The sequence below is a fragment of the Hyperolius riggenbachi genome, chromosome 6, assembly GCF_040937935.1.
Source record: "Hyperolius riggenbachi isolate aHypRig1 chromosome 6, aHypRig1.pri, whole genome shotgun sequence".
Lineage (NCBI taxonomy): Eukaryota > Metazoa > Chordata > Amphibia > Anura > Hyperoliidae > Hyperolius > Hyperolius riggenbachi.
The window spans coordinates 385126641-385146102 of record NC_090651.1 but is presented as its reverse complement, the minus strand read 5'-3'; the positions used below and the strand labels follow the sequence as shown (position 1 = coordinate 385146102).

The window sequence follows — 19462 nt, the reverse complement described above, 5'->3', positions numbered from 1 at the left end:
AAAAACTATTTCATGCAGCCAACTGAAAGTTGGCTGCATGAAAGCCCACTAGAGGGCGCTCCGGAGGCGATCTTCCGATCGCCTCCGGCGCCCAGAATAAACAAGGAAGGCCGCAATGAGCGGCCTTCCTTGTTTCGCTTATATCGTCGCCATAGCGACGAGCGGAGTGACGTCATCGACGTCAGCCGACGTCCTGACGTCAGCCGCCTCCGATCCAGCCCTTAGCGCTGGCCGGAACTTTTTGTTCCGGCTACGCTGGGCTCAGGCGGCTAGGGGGGCCCTCTTTCGCCGCTGCTCGCGGCGAATCGCCGCAGAGCGGCGGCGATCAGGCAGCACACGCGGCTGGCAAAGTGCCGGCTGCGTGTGCTGCTTTTTATTTCGTTAAAATCGGCCCAGCAGGGCCTGAGCGGCAGCCGCTGGCGGTGTTGGACGAGCTGAGCTCGTCCAGACCGCTCAGCTGGTTAAAAGAAAATAAGTATGGCACCCTCCTTAGCCTTCTTGATACAGTTGTCCTTTAACCTAAAGCAGGGGTCTCAAATAGGAAGTGGGCCAAAATTGTACACTGGGACCTAGTCGTGGGCCAACCTCAATGTCTACTCTGGCCACCTTCTCCTCTTATAAAGTTCCCTAGTGTCTAGTGGTCCTCCCTCTCCTATACAGTTCCCTGGTGTCTAGGGGCCCCCACCCTCCCCTCTACAGTTCCTTCACCTCCAATATAGCTTCCCTGGTGGTCTAGAGTGGGCCAAACATAATGCAAACTGGGGAAGACCATGTGGCCAAATATAATGGCTCTGAGGGCCCAATTTGGCCCGTGGGCTGGAGTTTGACATGTATGACCTAAAGCTAGCCTTTTGTCCCAGTGGCTCTTCAGAAGTCGCTGAGTTGGGATGAAAAATGAGATGCAAATTCTTCTAAAATTATGCAAATTTTTATGTAAATATATGCAGTTTGAAAATTGACCAATCAATTTAAACCCTGGTCCATTTTCAAGCTGTATAGAGTAAAAATTGCATACATTTGCATCAACTCGGAAACAATTTGCATATCTGCGATCATCCCTATCGGTGAGTAGTTTAGCGGACGAGTGAATCCCTACTGGGCATGCACGGACCGGACACATGCCCAGTAGGGATGCACTCGACATGTACCTCTGAAGAGCCAGCGGGAATAGCTGGACTGGAGTATGACGCTGGAACCGTGGACTGGGCGGAGGAGCGTGATGGATCCATGCCACAGGTGGTAAACTCAAGGCCCGCAGGCCGTATCCTCGCCAATTTATGTGGCCACCGAATGTTCATGATTGTAAGCAGTGATAGAATGAGAGCACACGGCCTTCCCATCCAGAGGGGCACACCAGGGACAGTGGTTCAGGCTGAAACATTACCAGTGTGAGCCGTGGTGCACCAACAGCCCACGAGACCACCCCATGAAGTTATCACACCCCAACACCTTCTCCCCACAGTGCAGCGCAGCGTTACAATATAACATTTTCCTGCTCCAGCGATGTGCCGGGTCTCTTCTGTTCTTCCCAGCAGCTGCACGCTCTGTGCTGCACACCTCCAGCTCCTGATCATGTGACCTGCATTCTGAGCCAGAGATATGCAGCATAGAGCGTGTGGCTGAAGATGAGAGGAGACCCGAAGCAGCACTGGAGCAGGTAAATATTAACCGCATACATGTAAAAAAAGGCGCCTGGAGAAAAGAGAGCATGGGTTTGCCGCTAGTACAATATTGCTTAAATTAGCGATATTCTAAGACTAAATACCGATAGTAAAATATCTGTAATATTTACCAATATTTTACATTGGCCAAACCTAACCCTACTGTCACACACAACTCTCCCTCTACCGACGCCTAACCTTAAGACCCCCCCTCTTGTGGTGCCTAACCCTAAGACCCCCCGGTAGGGCCTAACCTTAAGACCCCCCCACCAGTGGTGCCTAAGAACCCCCCCCCCCCCCCCCCCCGGTGGTGCCTAACCCAAACCTCCCCTAAACCTTTCCTACCCCTTGTACCACAAAGCCACGATGTACAACAAACAAGGTAAATTTAGGCGCCTGATTAGCGGTAATGATTTGAAATATTGTGCCTGATAGAATCCCGGGCGCTGGGGTTTTGTAGAAATGCCAATAGCAGCATTGCATAGCGGTGAAAGGCATTTTCTGTATGATAATGGCATACTTTGGTCGGCAGGCTACTTTTGGGCCAGTGGGGATAAATGGTATTAACAGGAATTTCAGTTTCCATTGTAACATGACCATAAGCATAGATCAGTGCTACACAAACCATTTCATAAATTGGTATTAAAAACTATCTTCCATTCTAGTTTGCCGTCTGCTAAGAATTTCCAAAACTGACCTCTCAGATTGCAACCCTGGCAGCAGTAATCAGACAGTCCTAAGATTCCCACCTTGCTGCACAAAGCAGGAACCATTATTACTCATACCCAACACCTGCACTAATCCATGAACTGCCAGCAAAGTTTGATTCTCCGATCGCCTTTTTTCTCTGTAAGAAACACCATGTAATGGGTCTGTTTTATATGCACATAAAAGCAAATGAAGCACACTGGAATTGGGTTTCCCATGTTTCCCTGCAACATAAATTCCATTTAGTGTCGCTTCTAGCAAGGTCATCATTTGCAAGGCAAGCCGATGATTTGCTGATCTGGCCAGAAATCTGGATTGTGTCGGAAAACGGGATATATGTGAAGCGGTCTGTTTGCTGCGCTCTCGGTCCCGCAGGGCCTACAGTAATAATATACTCCAGATGCCGAGCGCCATGACTTGCGCATCATTACCGCAGTCTTATAGAGGATTAGGTGTGGGATACGCAGAAGCTGAAATCCGCTACAGATAGTCTGCTTCTGTATCCTACATCATTAGTCACTGTCCAGAATCCGCATACTATGGAGTCTCTATCTGTACGCTGCAAATGTACAGAGAGTCCATCCCCTCACATACAGGAGAGTATGGTCAGGTTATTTATTTACTATAAGGTCTCCGCTCTCTTATGGCACCAGAGGTACATCTAGAGGGGTGCAGGCATGGCTCATGACATGGGCGCCACAACACCATGGGTGCCATGCTTGCTTCTGTGCTACACCCTCATGCCTGCTCCTGTGCTGCTCTGCCATTCCTTCCCCTGTGCTGTGCCGCCATGCCTTCCCCTGTGCTGCGCCGCCATGCCTTCCCCTGTGCTGCGCCGCCATGCCTTCCCCTGTGCTGCGCCGCCATGCCTTCCCCTGTGCTGCGCCGCCATGCCTGCTCCTGTGCTGCGCCGCCATGCCTGCTCCTGTGCTGCACTGCCATGCCTGCTCCTGTGCTGTCCCCCATCCCTGCTCCTGTGCTGCACCCCATGCCTTCCCCTGTGCTGCACTGCCATGCCTTCCCCTGTGCTGCGCCGCCATGCCTGCCCCTGTGCTGCACTGCCATGCCTGCTCCTGTGCTGCACTGCCATGCCTTCCCCTGTGCTGCGCCGCCATGCCTGCCCCTGTGCTGCACTGCCATGCCTGCTCCTGTGCTGCACTGCCATGCCTGCTCCTGTGCTGCACTGCCATGCCTGCTCCTGTGCTGCACTGCCATGCCTGCCCCTGTGCTACACCATCATGCCTCCTCCTGTGCTGCACCCCACGCCTGCCATTCCTTCCCCTGTGCTGTGCCGCCATGCCTTCCCCTGTGCTGCGTCGCCATGCCTTCCCCTGTGCTGCGCCGCCATGCCTGCTCCTGTGCTGCACTGCCATGCCTGCTCCTGTGCTGTCCCCCATCCCTGCTCCTGTGCTGCCCCCCATGACTGCCCCTGTGCTGCTCCGCCATGCCTGCCCCTGTGCTGCTCCGCCATGCCTGCCCCTGTGCTGCTCCGCCATGCCTGCCCCTGTGCTGCTCCGCCATGCCTGCCCCTGTGCTGCCACACCACGCCTGCCCCTGTGCTGCTCTGCCACGCCTTCCCCTGTGCTGCTCCGCCATGCCTGCTCCTGTGCTGCACCGCCATGCCTGCTCCTGTGCTGCACCGCCATGCCTGCTCCTGTGCTGCACCGCCATGCCTGCTCCTGTGCTGCCCCCCATGCCTGCTCCTGTGCTGCCCCCCATGCCTGCTCCTGTGCTGCACCCCATGCCTGCTCCTGTGCTGCCCCCCATGCCTGCTCCTGTGCTGCACCCCATGCCTGCTCCTGTGCTACACCATCATGCCTCCTCCTGTGCTGCACCCCACGCCTGCTCCTGTGCTGCACCCCATGCCTGCTCCTGTGCTGCACCCTATGCCTGCTCCTGTGCTGCCCCCCATGCCTGCTCCTGTGCTGCACCGCCATGCCTGCTCCTGTGCTGCACCCCATGCCTGCTCCTGTGCTGCACCCTATGCCTGCTCCTGTGCTGCACCCCATGCCTGCTCCTGTGCTGCCCCCCATGCCTGCTCCTGTGCTGCCCCGCCATGCCCGCTCCTGTGCTGCACCGCCATGCCTGCTCCTGTGCTGCCCCCCATGCCTGCTCCTGTGCTGCACCGCCATGCCTGCTCCTGTGCTGCCTCCCATGCCTGCTTCTGTGCTGCACCCCATGCCTGCTCCTGTGCTGCGCCGCCATGCCTGCTCCTGTGCTGTGCCGCCATGCCTGCTCCTGTGCTGCCCCCATGCCTGCTCCTGTGCTGCCCCCAATGCCTGCTCCTGTGCTGCCCCCCATGCCTGCTCCTGTGCTGCCCCCCATGCCTGCTCCTGTGCTGCCCCCCATGCCTGCTCCTGTGCTGCCCCCCATGCCTGCTCCTGTGCTGCTCCGCCATGCCTGCTCCTGTGCTGCGCTGCCATGCCTGCTCCTGTGCTGCGCTGCCATGCCTGCTCCTGTGCTGCGCTGCCATGCCTGCTCCTGTGCTGCCCCCCATGCCTGCTCCTGTGCTGCTCCGCCATGCCTGCTCCTGTGCTGCGCTGCCATGCCTGCTCCTGTGCTGCCCCCCATGCCTGCTCCTGTGCTGCTCCGCCATGCCTGCTCCTGTGCTGCGCTGCCCTGCCTGCTCCTGTGCTGCGCTGCCATGCCTGCTCCTGTGCTGCCCCCCATGCCTGCTCCTGTGCTGCCCCCCATGCCTGCTCCTGTGCTGCTCCGCCATGCCTGCTCCTGTACTGCGCTGCCATGCCTGCTCCTGTGCTGCGCTGCCATGCCTGCTCCTGTGCTGCGCTGCCATGCCTGCACCTGTGCTGCACCAGCATGCCTGCTCCTGTGCTGCGCTGCCATGCCTGCTCCTGTGCTGCACCAGCATGCCTGCTCCTGCGCTGCGCTGCCATGCCTGCTCCTGTGCTGCGCTGCCATGCCTGCTCCTGTGCTGCACCAGCATGCCTGCTCCTGTGCTGCGCTGCCATGCCTGCTCCTGTGCTGCACCCCATGCCTGCTCCTGTGCTGCGCTGCCATGCCTGCTCCTGTGCTGCACCCCCGTGCCTACCCCTGTGCTGCACCCCATGCCCGCTCCTGTGCTGCACCGTCATGCCTGTCCTTGTGCTGCGCCCCCATACCTGCCCCCATCACTCAGACCTCAGCTCAGATTAATTCTGTTATCTGGGGAACATGGCTACTTAATTTATGTGTATAGGGAGCACTTGGCTTAGCGTTAGAAAAGAAGGCAGAGTGGGAATAAGAAGAGATATTTCTAAAAAGTAACTTCAGCAATATCCCAAGCCAACAAACACACTTGTTTTTCAATTTTCTGCGTGCATTTTTCTGCATACTTTTTCTGCACACCAACTGTGTTTCTATGCAGAAAAACACGCACGTTTTTTCACAGCTGCTGATGTAATTGATAGAGAAAACTGACAAAATGTGCAGAGTCATCATGCAGAATGGCAGTTTTTTTTTCTGCGCGAACAACATATTAAGTGTGAACTAGCACATTGATTAACATGAGTTAACCTGCTGGGCGGTCTGGACGAGCTCAGCTCGTCCAGTACCGCCGGAGCCTGCCGGCGGTTGGCTGCATGAAAATAGTTTCTTTCAGTTGGCTGCATGAAATAGTTTTTTTTTTATTAAAAAAAACCCCTCCCGCAGCCTCCCTGGCGATCTTAATAGAACGCCAGGCAGGTTAACATGCAGAAAACGCGCACGAAAACAGTCAAGTGTGTTCCCTGCCTAAACCCTCAGCGGCACCTAACACTAACACCCACACGCTGCAAAAACCAAAAATTATCAGGTGGGGCGAAAGTTTTGGCACCGACATACGCATCCATGCTAATACCGGGCACCGTGGGAAATTGTGGCACGGATGCTGGCCCCTATGCTATTTTATCAAGCTCCTCTGTAGCCCATATTACTACGGGTGCCTATGGCAGTGGCCAGACTTCTGCAGCGCCTCAGGCGCCCAAATTTCCTTCTGTCAGACTGCTTCCATTCTCCTGAAAAATAAATAGAAGCAAAAGCACTTTTATCTGGCTGTGAAAACCGTCCTGATTACTGGAGATTGCTGTAAAGCTTCAATGTTATTTATTTTCCTTTTGTTGAGAGCTGTGCAAACCTCACAGTTAAAATGTAACCCCTTTAATTGAAAATAAGAATGTAAGACTCTAGGAAGGTTGCATAATCAGTTTCTGCTAGACATACAATTCATCATGTCCAGAGGACATTTGTAGTTCTGGTTTGCTTTATAATTTAAGAGTGGGGGGGAAGAGCCAATCCTGTATAAACACTCTGTGTATACCATAGTGTGATGTCTGATCTCATGACTAGAGCAGTAAAATGAGTTTGTTTAGCTTACTACTCATAGCTTTAACTGCTAGCTGCTAATAATGCAAATATCAAAGTCATGTTTTGTATTATTCTGATGAAAATATATTTTTGTAAAAAGCTGCACTCACTGTAGGTGAGGTAAAGAGAGGAAGCATAGCCGGCGATACTTATCGGGATAACGTGTCTGTGTGTTTCAGTCCCCCCAGATAACCCAGTGGTGGAGGTGCGGGAGCAGGCGGTGGAGGGCGGCCAGGTGGAGCTTATCTGCTCCGCCCCTCGAACAAAACCGGAAGCCACACTGCGCTGGTACCGCGACCGCAGGGAACTCAAAGGTAAGAGTGGCGCATGCGCACCATTTGTTTCATTCTCAGGGGCACGCAATACACCTTAGCAATCAAAGTTACATGGTCAGATTAGGTTGTTGTTTTTTTTAATGGGATTAAATTTGAAGTAAAAATCTAATTGCAACTCAATGGGGCGATAGATAAGGTAAGTGTCATCTCATAGGCCATTCAAAAAGGCAACAAAACTTTATTACCATTTCCATTACAAAAGACAAACTATACATGGTTGATTTTCACAGTTACATATACTGTATATACATTACTGTTCAAAGTATTTTTCAACAAAGCACATTTATAATACCATCTCCCAGACCAAGGGAATACCGCAATCTATATTACATCTACCAATCACTGGGTCGCTTAAAGACTTACGAGGCCAAGATTTTAGAAAGGAAAAAAAAAAAAAAAAAGTTAGCTACCAGCGTCAGCTTGTCAGGCACGGAGGACGCCGTCCGCGCCCTCCGTGCAGTTTTGCCGGGTCCCCGCCGCTCAGTAGCCCCCCCGAACGGTCCCCGACCGCACGGCCCGGGTCGGGCTCTCCAGCCTGTACAAAGATGGCGGCTGGAGCTGGCCGCGGCTGCACAGCTCTGAGGCCAACCCCCCGATCCACGCTACTGTTATGTGGATCGGGGGGTTGGCTTCAGAGCTGCGCAGCCGCACTCGCGGCTATGCGGACTGCGCAGCCGCGGCCAGCTCCGGCCGCCATCTTTGTACAGGCTGGAGAGCCCGACCCGGGCCGCGCGGTCGGGGACCGTTCGAGGGGCAACTGAGCGGCGGGGACCCGGCGGAACGGCACGGAGGGCGCGGACGGCGTCCTCCGTGCCTGACAAGCTGACACAGGTAGCTTACTTTTTATTTTCTTTCTAAAATCTTGGCCTCGTAAGTCCTTTAAAGAGAATCTGTACTCTAAAATGTTTACAGCAAAAAGCATACCATTCTATTCATTATGTTCTCCTGGGCCCCTCTGTGCTGTTTCTGCCACTCTCTGCTGCAATCCTGGCTTGTAATTAACAGTTTTAGGCAGTGTTTACAAACAAACTAACCAGCTTGTGATAGGCTCACATAAGCAGAGTGTGTGAGTCATACAGAGTGTGCAGGGGGCCTACAGAGGGTGTGTATCGCTTCTATCCAATCACAAGCAGCACAGCACATTCCAGCCTAGCCCGACAGAAGGAAACAGATTAGATTATATAACAGAGATAACACAGCCACTGTGCAATTAGGAAAGGCTGCAGTAAGCCAGAGCACATTAGAACAGGCAAAGGAACTTATAGGATAGAAGAACTAAGGCTGAAAATTTTGTTACAGAGTCTCTTTAAGCCATGATAACTTTTTTCACCAATACATTCACAAGTCTGGGTAAACACTGTAGCCAAATGTGTTGAATGTGTTTTGTGAAATAAATCAATTCACTTCCCCTGGAGATATTGGCTAAGGAAAATAAATGGAACATGTCAATTATAAAAAAAATAAAATTACAAAAAAACCCATTGTATCATAGTTCACCATTAAAACAGTGAGATGGGTGGAAAGGAGTAAAAAAAGAAGGGTGGGAAAAAGAGGAGGAGCTGGGAAAAGGAAGTGAGGGGCGGGATTAAGGAACACACTGGCCCATATGCAAATAACTTTTTCTCCTGAGTTTCTCCTAGACGATGATGTTTAATCTTCTATTTAAAATAACTTTCCAGTACTTTTCAACTGAAAAAGTACTGAAAAGTACAGTATATGAAAAAGTACTATAAAAATTATTTTTAGCATTTTCTTGCTTTCTGGTGGCTGAAAACGCCTTTTATTGACACTTTAAAGATATAATAATAATTCCTTTTTTTGTATAGCGCTTTTCTCCTGTCGGACTCAAAGCGCTTGCGAGGCAGCCACTAGAGCGCACTCAGTAGGCAGTAGCAGTGTTAGGGAGACTTGCCCAAGGTCTCCTACTGAATAGGTGCTGGCTTACTGAACAGGCAGAGCCGAGATTCGAACCCCGGTCTCCTGTGTCAGAGGCAGAGCCCTTAACCATTACACCATCCAACCACCTCCTAGGAGAAAACTCAGGAGAAGAAGTGAATTGCATATGGGCCCCTGAGTATTAAATTGAAACCAACAAGAAACCATTAACCACCATGGAATTGTGAAGTCAATTTATAAATAATCTGAGTTTTACCATTCTTCTTTTATTGCCATTCCAGTGCTGGGGTGTAGTGTGATATTACATTCATAACTTACTCTACTGATTCTTATTTCGGTGATTACCATAGTTACCTATTAGTCAAAAATAGATTGCACAATACTCTCTATACCACATTTGCTTAAAGTGTACCAGAGCTGGAATAAAGCAAACATTTTATACATACCTGGGGCTTCCTCCAGCCCCATGCACACAGATCGCTGCCACGCCGCTGTCCTCAGTCTTCTGTACCAGGTCCCGTAACTTCCTCCAGTCGCAGCCAGTCTGACGCAAGTGAGGTGCACTATTTACGTATCTCTCGAGCAGCCGTCGGAGAGATACATAGATGGCGCACTTCTCTTGCGCAGACTGGCCGGGACTGGAGGAAATAAAGGGACCAGTACAGAAGACGGCAGCGTGGGAACGATCTGTGTGCATAGGGCTGGAGGAAGCCCCAGCTATGTATAAAATGTTTGCTTTATTCCAGCTCTGGTACACTTTAAAGGCACCTGCAGTGGAGGAAACTGGGAGCCCCCGGAGCTGCGGCGAGGGCTCGGGACGGCTGCCAGGGGCTGGAGGAGGCCCCAGGTAAGTGGATTTTTGTTTTTTTCATTTGCCTGGATATATCCTTTAAGAATGAAATGTGTTTAAGGGTTAACTCATCTATGAGTGATATCGGACAGTGTAATAATAAGCAGAGCTGTCACCTTATCAACAAAGATTCGTATGGTCAAAGCCATGGTTTTTCCAATAGCGATGTACGGTTGTAAGAATTAGAGCAAAGGGAACGCCGATAACCAAATTATTGATGCCTTTCGAATTATGGTGCTGGAGAAGACTTCTGAGAGTCCCTTGGGCTGTAAGAAGATCCAATCAGTCAATCCTTCATTGGGAGGAGCAATGCTGAAGCTTAAATGCTTTGGACACACAATGAGAAGGCAGGACTCATTGCAGAAGACCCTGATGCCAAGGGAGATGGAAGGCAGGAGGAGGAGGGGACAGCAGAAAAGGAGATGACTAGATAGTATCATGGAAGCAACAAACATGAGCTTCGACAAGCTCCGAGAGGCAGTTGGGTACAGAGGGGCCTGGGGTGATGTGCTCCATGGGGCCACAAAAAATCGGGCACAACTGAATAGCAATTTAGCGATTTACCAAGCGACATGGATTCTCACTTCTCCAGGTCATGTCTAAAGACAAAATAAGGTGTCTTTTTGTGTTGTAGGAAACCTTATATCACCCTCACTGATAAACTTCCTCCTGTCTAATGAGGTGAAAGAAATAACCAGACAGCTGTATGTATGTTACTCCAGCCAGGAAAACGCTAATTGACTCTAACTTGGCAGATGTTAATTCTTAGGTTTCCTAACTGAAGCAGTATATTGTCTTTAAAACGTCTGGTGAAACGCCTAAACACAAGCGGAGCAGCTCGGTGTTCTGAGGACTGTAAAGAGTTACACTTTGGGAAGACCGAGTGACCCTTGAGTCAGTGTATGGCCCAACATAGGAGGACCTATTGACCTTTCTCCACTGAACGCAGTTTCATCCAATGTTTCAGGTCGCCAGTGGTTCGTGGCTCACGAGGACTCTGATGTGATAATTGAAAGCAATGGGGGCTCCTTTTCAACTAATAGGATTATATTTATTTTTGTTCCTTGTGGAAGCACAGCGCATGCGGCATTGTCCTGAACATCATGCCAAAACGCAGGATGTGTAAAGTGCAGAACTTCCTGTCTCATGGCGGTGCGTTTGGATCAGGTTCAGGAACTTTCCCTGACTCTGCAGACCAGGACCCAGCAGTCTACATACACCTCAAGGACTTCTGAGGCTGGAATGGGCTACATTTGAAACTCAGAATTAAACCACTAAACTCCACTAATTGCCCTAGAACAAAGGGAAGGGGGGAGGAACAGTGATGTGAGCAGGCCAAAATGTTGCCTGGAGGCTCTGAGTATCAGTGACCACATGGTTTTTGTTTTTGTTAGATATGAGTGATTTAGCTCAGTGTTTCTCAACATGTGTTTCGCGTACCCCAGGGGGTATCCAAGACCACAGCCAGAGAGGGGTACACAGCGCTAGGCCTGTTAGTACAGGCATGGGGACTAAGTGACCACCCGGGTCTTCCGGTGGAGCGGCAGGGGGGTCAGGCATAGCTTAAAAACTCACCACCTGGGATCCACCGCAGCCTCTTTCTACTTCCTTTCCCAGGCGTCCCTCGTGTTGGTAACAGCGCCCCCTGTGATGACGCAACTACATGTCATCACAGGGCGCTGGTACTAAAGTGAGGAACGCCTGGAGAGGAAGTAGAAAGAGGCTGCGGTGGATCCCAGAAAGTGAGTTGTTAAGCTATACCCAATTTCCCCCGGCGCTGTGCCTATCCCCCTGGCTACCTATACTAGAGGCGCCTACCTTGCTAACCTATACTGGGGGAAACTATACTGGCTACCTATACTGGAGGCGCCTACCTTGCTAACCTATACTGTGTGACAACTATAATGGCTACCTATACAGGGGGCACCTGCCTGGCTAACCTATACTGGGGGAAACTATACTGGCTACCTATACTGGAGGCGCCTACCTTGCTAACCTATACTGTGTGACAACTATAATGGCTACCTATACAGGGGGCACCTGCCTCGCTAACCTATACTGGGGGAAACTATACTGGCTACCTATACTGGAGGCGCCTACCTTGCTAACCTATACTGTGTGACAACTATAATGGCTACCTATACTGGAGGCACCTACCTGGCTACCTATACAGGGGGCACCTACCTGGCTACCTATACTTAAAGTGAACCTTAAGTGACTAAAATAAATTGAGTTTTACTCACCTGGGGCTTACCTCAGCCCCCTGCAGCTGATCAGTGCCCTCGCCGTGTCGCCATATGGCCGCATAGGGGTGCTATTTTGGCTGGGAACGCGTAGTATCAGCCGCGTTCCCCAGCCTGACGGGTCCTGACGGCGAAACCGGAAGTGGCCGCCAGCGGGACCCGGAACATCAGAGCGACTCGTCGTGGGCAACGATCAGCTGCAGGGGGCTGAGGTAATCCCCAGGTGAGTAAAACTCAATTTATTTTTGTCACTTAAGGTTCACTTTAAAGGACAACTGTAGTGAGAGCGATATGGAGGCTACCATATTTATTTCCTTTTAAGCAATACCAGTTGCCTGGCAGCCCTGCTGATCTATTTGCTGCATTAGTGACTGAATAACACCAGAAACAAGCATGCAGCTAATCCTGTCAGATCTGACAATAATGTCAGAAACACCTGACCTGCTGCATGCTTGTTCAGGGGCTATGGCTAAAAGTATTAGAGGCAGAGGAACAGCAGGGCTGCCAGGCAACTGGTATTGCTTATAAGGAAATAAAAATGGCGGCCTCCCTATCTCTTTCATTACAGTTGTCCTTTAAATAATGGTTGCATGTTTAAATTTTGTCAAAGTATATTAATCTGAATTCAGGGGGTACTTGGCTGGAACTGAATTGCGATGGGTCTAAAAACTTGAGAAACACTGATTTAACTAACAATAGGCCTGGACACTTCTCCTTCCTGTACGATCTCCTGTGACTTTGCTTGACTGACAAAATCCGCCAAGAAAATTGCCCATTTTTCATCTTCCAACAAGGCTAGCATGGCAGAAACAAAACCTTAACTGCCCCCCCCCCAACCCCCGGCCCCCGCACCTCCGCCGCCTTTCCACGCATCCAGAACGCCTGAAATATGACACCACTTGCCATTCGCCGCGCGAAGGAGAAGACGACAAAGCAATCAAGCTGCTGTGCTTTCTCCCGTCTCCGCGCCCGCGCTCGGCGGCCATTTTGTACTTCTGAGAAGGAGGTCTCCCTCGGGGCGCAGTACGGAATTTGTTGAAATTGTGTGGAGAGGAATACAAGCTCTTGGCTTCCGATAAGGATTGTATCCAGAACTCATTGTAGCTCTGAGCTGATAATAGCTGCAGAGAGATGCAGAGAAAAATATAGAGTTCCAGCAGATAAGAGGCTGCCAGTGATGTGTAGAGAAGGACTAAATTCAGCTATAAATAGGAAGATATGCAGGAGGCCTGTGCTGCTGTGATAGGGAGGCAGATAATGAAACAGGCGATGGAGGAGGCAGATACCGGCACAGACACGCACCGCAATCTCCAACCGAAACACGTGGAGTGATCAGTGCCAGCTCTGAGCATCACAAACTTTCCGGAAGCCACGCTAATCCTCCTGGCTGAAACCCAAGAAAAATGTTTACAGAGTATGAAGTCCATCTTCCCAAGAGTCTGGAGCACCTACCAAACATCAGCAGACCGGACCTCTGAAGGTCCAGAGACCCGTCACCTGCCTGACTGCATTACTATCAGAGCGCAAGTGAGATGAACCTCACATTCATCTGTGGTCTCAAGCATTAAACACCGCATAAAACTAATAGCAAAAAGCTACTGGAAGGGTTAAAACTCCAACTTCTACTTCACTTATAAGCTAATTATTAGGATTGCAGCTGATGTACCAAATTGTCTTGCGCTATACTGAAGACAGATAACCATTACATTGCGCTTTTCTCCTGGCGGACTCAAAGCGCCAGACCTTGCAGCTACTAGGGTGCGCACTATAGGCTGTAGTAGTATTAGGGAGTCTTGCCTAAGGACTCCTTACTAAGTAGGGGCTGCATTACTAAACAGAAAGAGCTGATATTTGAGCCCTGGTCTCTCCTGTGTCAGAGGCAGAGCTCCTAACCAGTACACTATCCAGCCATTACCAGGCATGTTGCCTGGCTGTGATTGAGAGTTTGAAACCTGATTCCTCTCGGGGCCAAGGTTGTACAGATGCGTCAATAGTCTGCAGGCTAAAGATGTGTTCTGTTGCTATGCGGTGTGGGCGGAGGGCCGACAAAGCGGCGCTGAAGTGATGTCACATGATGGGCGGGATGAGGAGATTAATGCTCTCAACCGGCACTCAGACGAATGCATCCACCAGTCAGATCGCCTGGCTAGACAAGTGGTCTGGAAACATCGGGGGCTGCTGTACACATTCTAGACTCTCAGCAGAGACAATCCTTATCGGTCACCTCGACAAGTTTCAACTAGTGCGTTTATGAGGCTTAAAGTGGATCCGAGATGAACTTTTACACATTGCATAATTGTGTCGCTTTCCTATTGTTTATAGGGCATTCCTCAAGCCAAATACTTTTTTGTTTTTTTGTTTTAATTCTCTTAATTCCCTATAAACTAAATAAGCCTCGCCCACAGGTTTTCAGAGAGCCTTGGCACTTTCAGTTAGTAGCAAGGGCTCATGGGAGCTCAGTCTGGGCAGGAGGAGGGGAGGTATTACTAGCCAGAGATTTCAGAGGAGGAGGGAGGAGAAGGGGGGATTAGGTTTTTTTTGCTCAAGATACAGATAAGCCTGCCTCTGTGTAATGTTTACAAACATCATTGTATCACAGGAAGAAATAATCATATTCTATTGAAGCTGTTTACAGCTAGATTTGCTGTGTAAACGATCTAAACTTTAGATAAGATATATAGACAAGTTACTTGTTATACTTAGTTTTTCATCTCGGATCCTCTTTAACCTATTTTGGTTCCTGGACGTAGAAACTACGTCCAGGAACCATGCGCGGCACCGCGCCCGATCGCGCGCGTGCACGCGCACTCCCGGCCGCGGATTCGGTAGCCAGGGAATCAATGTATCGGGCTATGGTGCCCGATCACTGATTCCTCTCCCCCGCTGAAAAAGTGACAGCTTCTCTCGGAAGCTGCGCCTTTTCTGGCTGTTCCCTCCCTGATGCGTCACTCTAAGCGTGTGTTACGCTTAGAGTGACGTCATGTAAACAAACTCATGGCCGCCATCTTGTGGCCAAAAAGTAATAATACACCTGAAAATAAAAATAAATTAAAATGAACACACATTTACATTATAAATCTATTGTTTACCCCCCACCCTCCCAAAACTACCCAAATAAAACCATTACAATAAAAAAAAAAAAAAACATGTAAATATTTACCTAAGGGTCTAAACTTTTTAAATATCAATGTAAAGATGAAATATTTCTATATTTTTTTTATTTTAAACTTGTTAATAGTGATAGAAGCAAAATGGAAAAAATTCACCTTTATTTCCAAATAAAATATTGTCGCCATACATTGTGATAGGGACATAATTTTAACGGTGTAATAACCGGGACATATGGGCAAATACAATACGTGAGTTTTAATTATGGAGGCATGTATTATTTTAGAACTATAATGGCTGAAAACTGAGAAATAATGAATTTTTCCATTTTTTTCTTATTCTTCCTGTTAAAATGCGTTTACATTAAAGTGGCTCTTAGCAAAATGTACCCCCCAAAGAAAGCCTAATTGGTGGCGGAAAAAACAAGATATAGATCAGTTCATTGTGATAAGTAGTGATAAAGTTATAGGCTAATGAATGGGAGGTGAACATTTCTCACGTGAAAACCACGGAACCTGAATGGGTTAAGCTGTGAACAGAGAACTTGATCTACTTTGTTAGCTCAGTAATAACTTAACTACAAGACAATCTGATTTGTCCAGTAATGCTGGTAATACACGGTTCATTTTTGAGTTATTTAAATGGCTCGAAAGCTAATTTCCGACATGTCCGATCTCCTGCTCGATCGTTTCGCCGCTCGATTTGTGATAGCAGTGAATGGAAACATTTACACCACAATACAAAATACGAGGTTTTACAGGAACAAGTTCTCTGCTTATTCCTCAGTCAGTTTTGTCTTCACAGTTGCGGACTACATATACCGAATTCCAAATCACCTAAGAGACTGTCTGACGCGTTTCACAGCAAAAAAGCCGCTTCCTCAGAGGCACACTGTGTATAACATCAACTGTGGACCATAAGAAGCTGCAATCTGTATTCAAGAAAGGCTGAGTATTCTGAATACAGAGTATATATTGTCCTGTCACATAACTGTCCCTCAGAGGAGCTCACAATTGAATCCTAACACAGTCATATTTCTATGTATATATGTGTCATAGTCTAGGGCTGAATTGAAAGAGAATCAGTATTGTTAAAATCGCACAAAAGTAAACATACCAGTGCGTTAGGGGACATCTCCTATTACCCTCTGTCACAATTTCGCCGCTCCTCACCGCATTAAAAGTGTTTAAAAACAGTTTTAAAAAGTTTGTTTATAAACAAACAAAATGGCCACCAAAACAGGAAGTAGGTTGATGTACAGTATGTCCACACATAGAAAATACATCCATACACAAGCAGGCTGTATACACCCTTCCTTTTGTATCTCAAGAGATCATTATACACAGGCAGTGTGCATAGAGGGGCCAGGAGGGGGGAGATGCATCACAGAACCACAACACTGAAGAACTTGGCAGCCTTCCAGACACAGGCTGACAAGTCTGACAAGAGAGAGATAAGTTGATTTATTACAGAGATGGTGATAGTAGAACGTGCTGCAGTAAGCCAGAACACATTAGAATAGCTTTTGGAACTTGTAGGATGATAAAAAACAGGATGCAATTTTTGTTACGGAGTCTCTTTAAGGGGAAGCCAATTAATTTATCTGTATATGTGGGAGGAAACCGGAGTGCCTGGAGGAAACCCATCCAGACACATGGAGAACATAAAAACTCTGTGCAGATAGTGCCCTGGCTGGGTTGTGAACCGGAGACCCAGCGCTGCAAGTCGAGAGCGCTAATTACTACGCCACCGTGCTGCCCATTTGTTTGTCCTGGAGTGACTCAGCCTAGTCTGCCTTGATGAAGTGCCTGTTTGCGCCATGTAAGAGCTGTTGTGACGGGGTACAGACTGTTTCCAATCGATGCCAAATTCCATCCTAGGATACTCGTGAGCGGATCACAACTGTGCTGAGTTAGAAGCACTCAGAGGGATTGAATTCAAAGCCGCAAGAAGCTCTCTCGGCCCGCACCCTGTCAGATAGACTCCTGTATAAAGAGCAGACAGGCGATGAGGGGAGCGCTGGAGGCCGCCGGTGCGAAAGGTCATGTGTACTGGCCAAAAATGTTCCTAATTAATCTTGCCATGTAAGATGGCGGCTTCCTGCGGAGACGTGCGCTCTCATGTTTATGCATCACGCATCTGTTTATTTCACTGGAATATTCTTACATTTATCTCGGCAATAAAGTGAGATTTGACCCGACTGCCTCGATTAATTATTTCTTGTCGAGTGGAATGAAGATTTGTGCCAGAATGCGTTAGTTGTGGCTGGATGTGCGCCAGTGCCAAGGTCAGAGAAACTTCCTGCAGGAAGCCGTGCAGAGAAATGCGCAGCTCAGACACCTCCGCGAGAGACGGTCGCCTTGTTCACACGTGACTGAGAGTGGCTGATGTGTTTATATCAGAGGCAGAGGAAACATTCAGATCGCTCATTCATTCATCTAACAGACACGGGCGATCAGAGAACCTGGATGGTGGGAAACCTGCCGGTCAGGGAATGGTGAATTCTGATTGGTTGATGTGAACTAGTCCCATTACAGAGGAACTGTAGTGTAAATAATGTAATGAATAAAATTGCTTTTTTTTCATATTTTATAGATTATTTTGTCAGTGTTTACTTATTGTAAAATCTTTCCTCTCCCTGATTTACATTCTGAAATGTATCACTGGTGGTGACATCTTTGGTTCTGTCCGGTGATCTGTACGGAATGTTCATTACTAAGAGTTCTATGCACAGAGGGAGATAATGGTTGCTTGGCAGTTGGAAACAGTCGTTATTTTCCACAATGCAATGAGGTTCACAAACGGCAAACTGTCAGGGCCATGGTCATGACATCACAGTCACTGTGGGAGGGGTCTCACCACAATATCAGTCATACAGCGCCCCCTGATGATCCGTTTGTGGAAAGGAATAGATTTCTCATGGGAAAGGGGGTATCCGCTCCTGATTGGGATGACATTCAATTCTTGGATAAAGTTCTTCTTTAAAGAGACACTGAAGCGAAAGAAAAAAATGATGATACAATAAATTGGTTGTGTAGTACGGATAATTACTAGAATATTAGTAGCAAAGAAAATATTCTCATTTTTATTTTGTTATATAGTGTTTTTTATAACATTGCATAATTCCCTAATATTTGCAGTTTACACACTACTCCGCATTCTAAATGATTTTACAGAGCAGGCTAGCGAACTTTTGACCGGTCAGTGACTGACACTTGAGATAACAAGCTTCAGAAGACAGAGCTCTCTGCGACTTTGAAAGTCATGGAGTTCAATGGCTCTTTTGCATAGATAACAACTGGAGTTTCTTAACTCCTCCTGTACTGGAAACAATATTAGACTTATGTCTCTGCTCCTAATGTTTTATTTCTTAGCTGTACTACACATACAAATCATTATATTTATCATTTTGTTTTGTTTCAGTGTGTCTTTAAGTGCTGTACAAGCTCTGTTCAGGTCTGTAAAAGCAAACTATGCAGCATGGATTGGGCCAGGCAAATTGTCCCCTTTTCCAAGCAGTACAGAATTTGCATACTATTTGCATGCTTGCAGAACTCTCAGCATCTCACTGACCATCTCTGTCCAGGAGATCTGGCCATGATGCAGCAGGTGGAGCGAGACAACCCTCAACGATTCTTGCAATCGTTTTTACTATGCAGGTGTAGGACTATGAAACGCATTTTTATAAAATACAGTCTAGGTGAACTAGAAACAGTTACTTGGGGACTTTCTCCGCATTATTATGTCACGTTGCTTATGCCATGTGCCTAGTGGAGCTAACACCTTCTCCATCCTGGTTTCTGCAGGTGTCACCAGCAAACAAGAGAACATAAAGACTTTCAGCATTACGAACACCATTCAGTTCCCTGTGGAGAGGCGGGACAATGGAGAGATCGTCACCTGCGAGGCGTCACACGCAGCCCTGAAAGGGCAGAAGAAACAGACGCAGTATGTGCTGGACGTGCAGTGTAAGTAGAGCCACTTATACAGTGTCTTCAGCTTAGGAGGCCAGAGAGCTATTAGTGGCTGCTAGATATGTTCTTGTCGATCTTGCTCTTCTGGGGAAGCAATGACAAACGTGTCAGCCTTGTGGGAGGGACAATGACAAACGCAAGGAGGTGTCAGCCTCGTGGGAGGGACAATGACAAACAAATGTGAGGTGTCATCCTTGTGGGAGGGACAATGACAAACAAATGTGAGGTGTCATCCTTGTGGGAGGGACAATGACAAACAAATGTGAGGAGGTGTCCTTGTGGGAGGGACAATGACAAACAAATGTGAGAGGTGTCAGCCTCATGGGAGGGACAATGACAAACAAAT

At 48.6% G+C, this 19462-nt stretch overlaps 1 protein-coding gene across 2 annotated transcripts in view; it reads left to right on the top strand.

Annotated features, from left to right (window-relative positions):
* Positions 1-19462, top strand: part of CADM4 (cell adhesion molecule 4) — a 671473-nt gene that overhangs the window by 579021 nt on the left and 72990 nt on the right. For both annotated transcript variants that reach the window (XM_068241989.1, XM_068241990.1), the window contains exons 4-5: positions 6890-7024; positions 18949-19110. In XM_068241989.1, coding sequence (XP_068098090.1) covers positions 6890-7024; positions 18949-19110 — 297 coding nt within the window. The remainder of the gene's footprint in view (positions 1-6889; positions 7025-18948; positions 19111-19462) is intronic.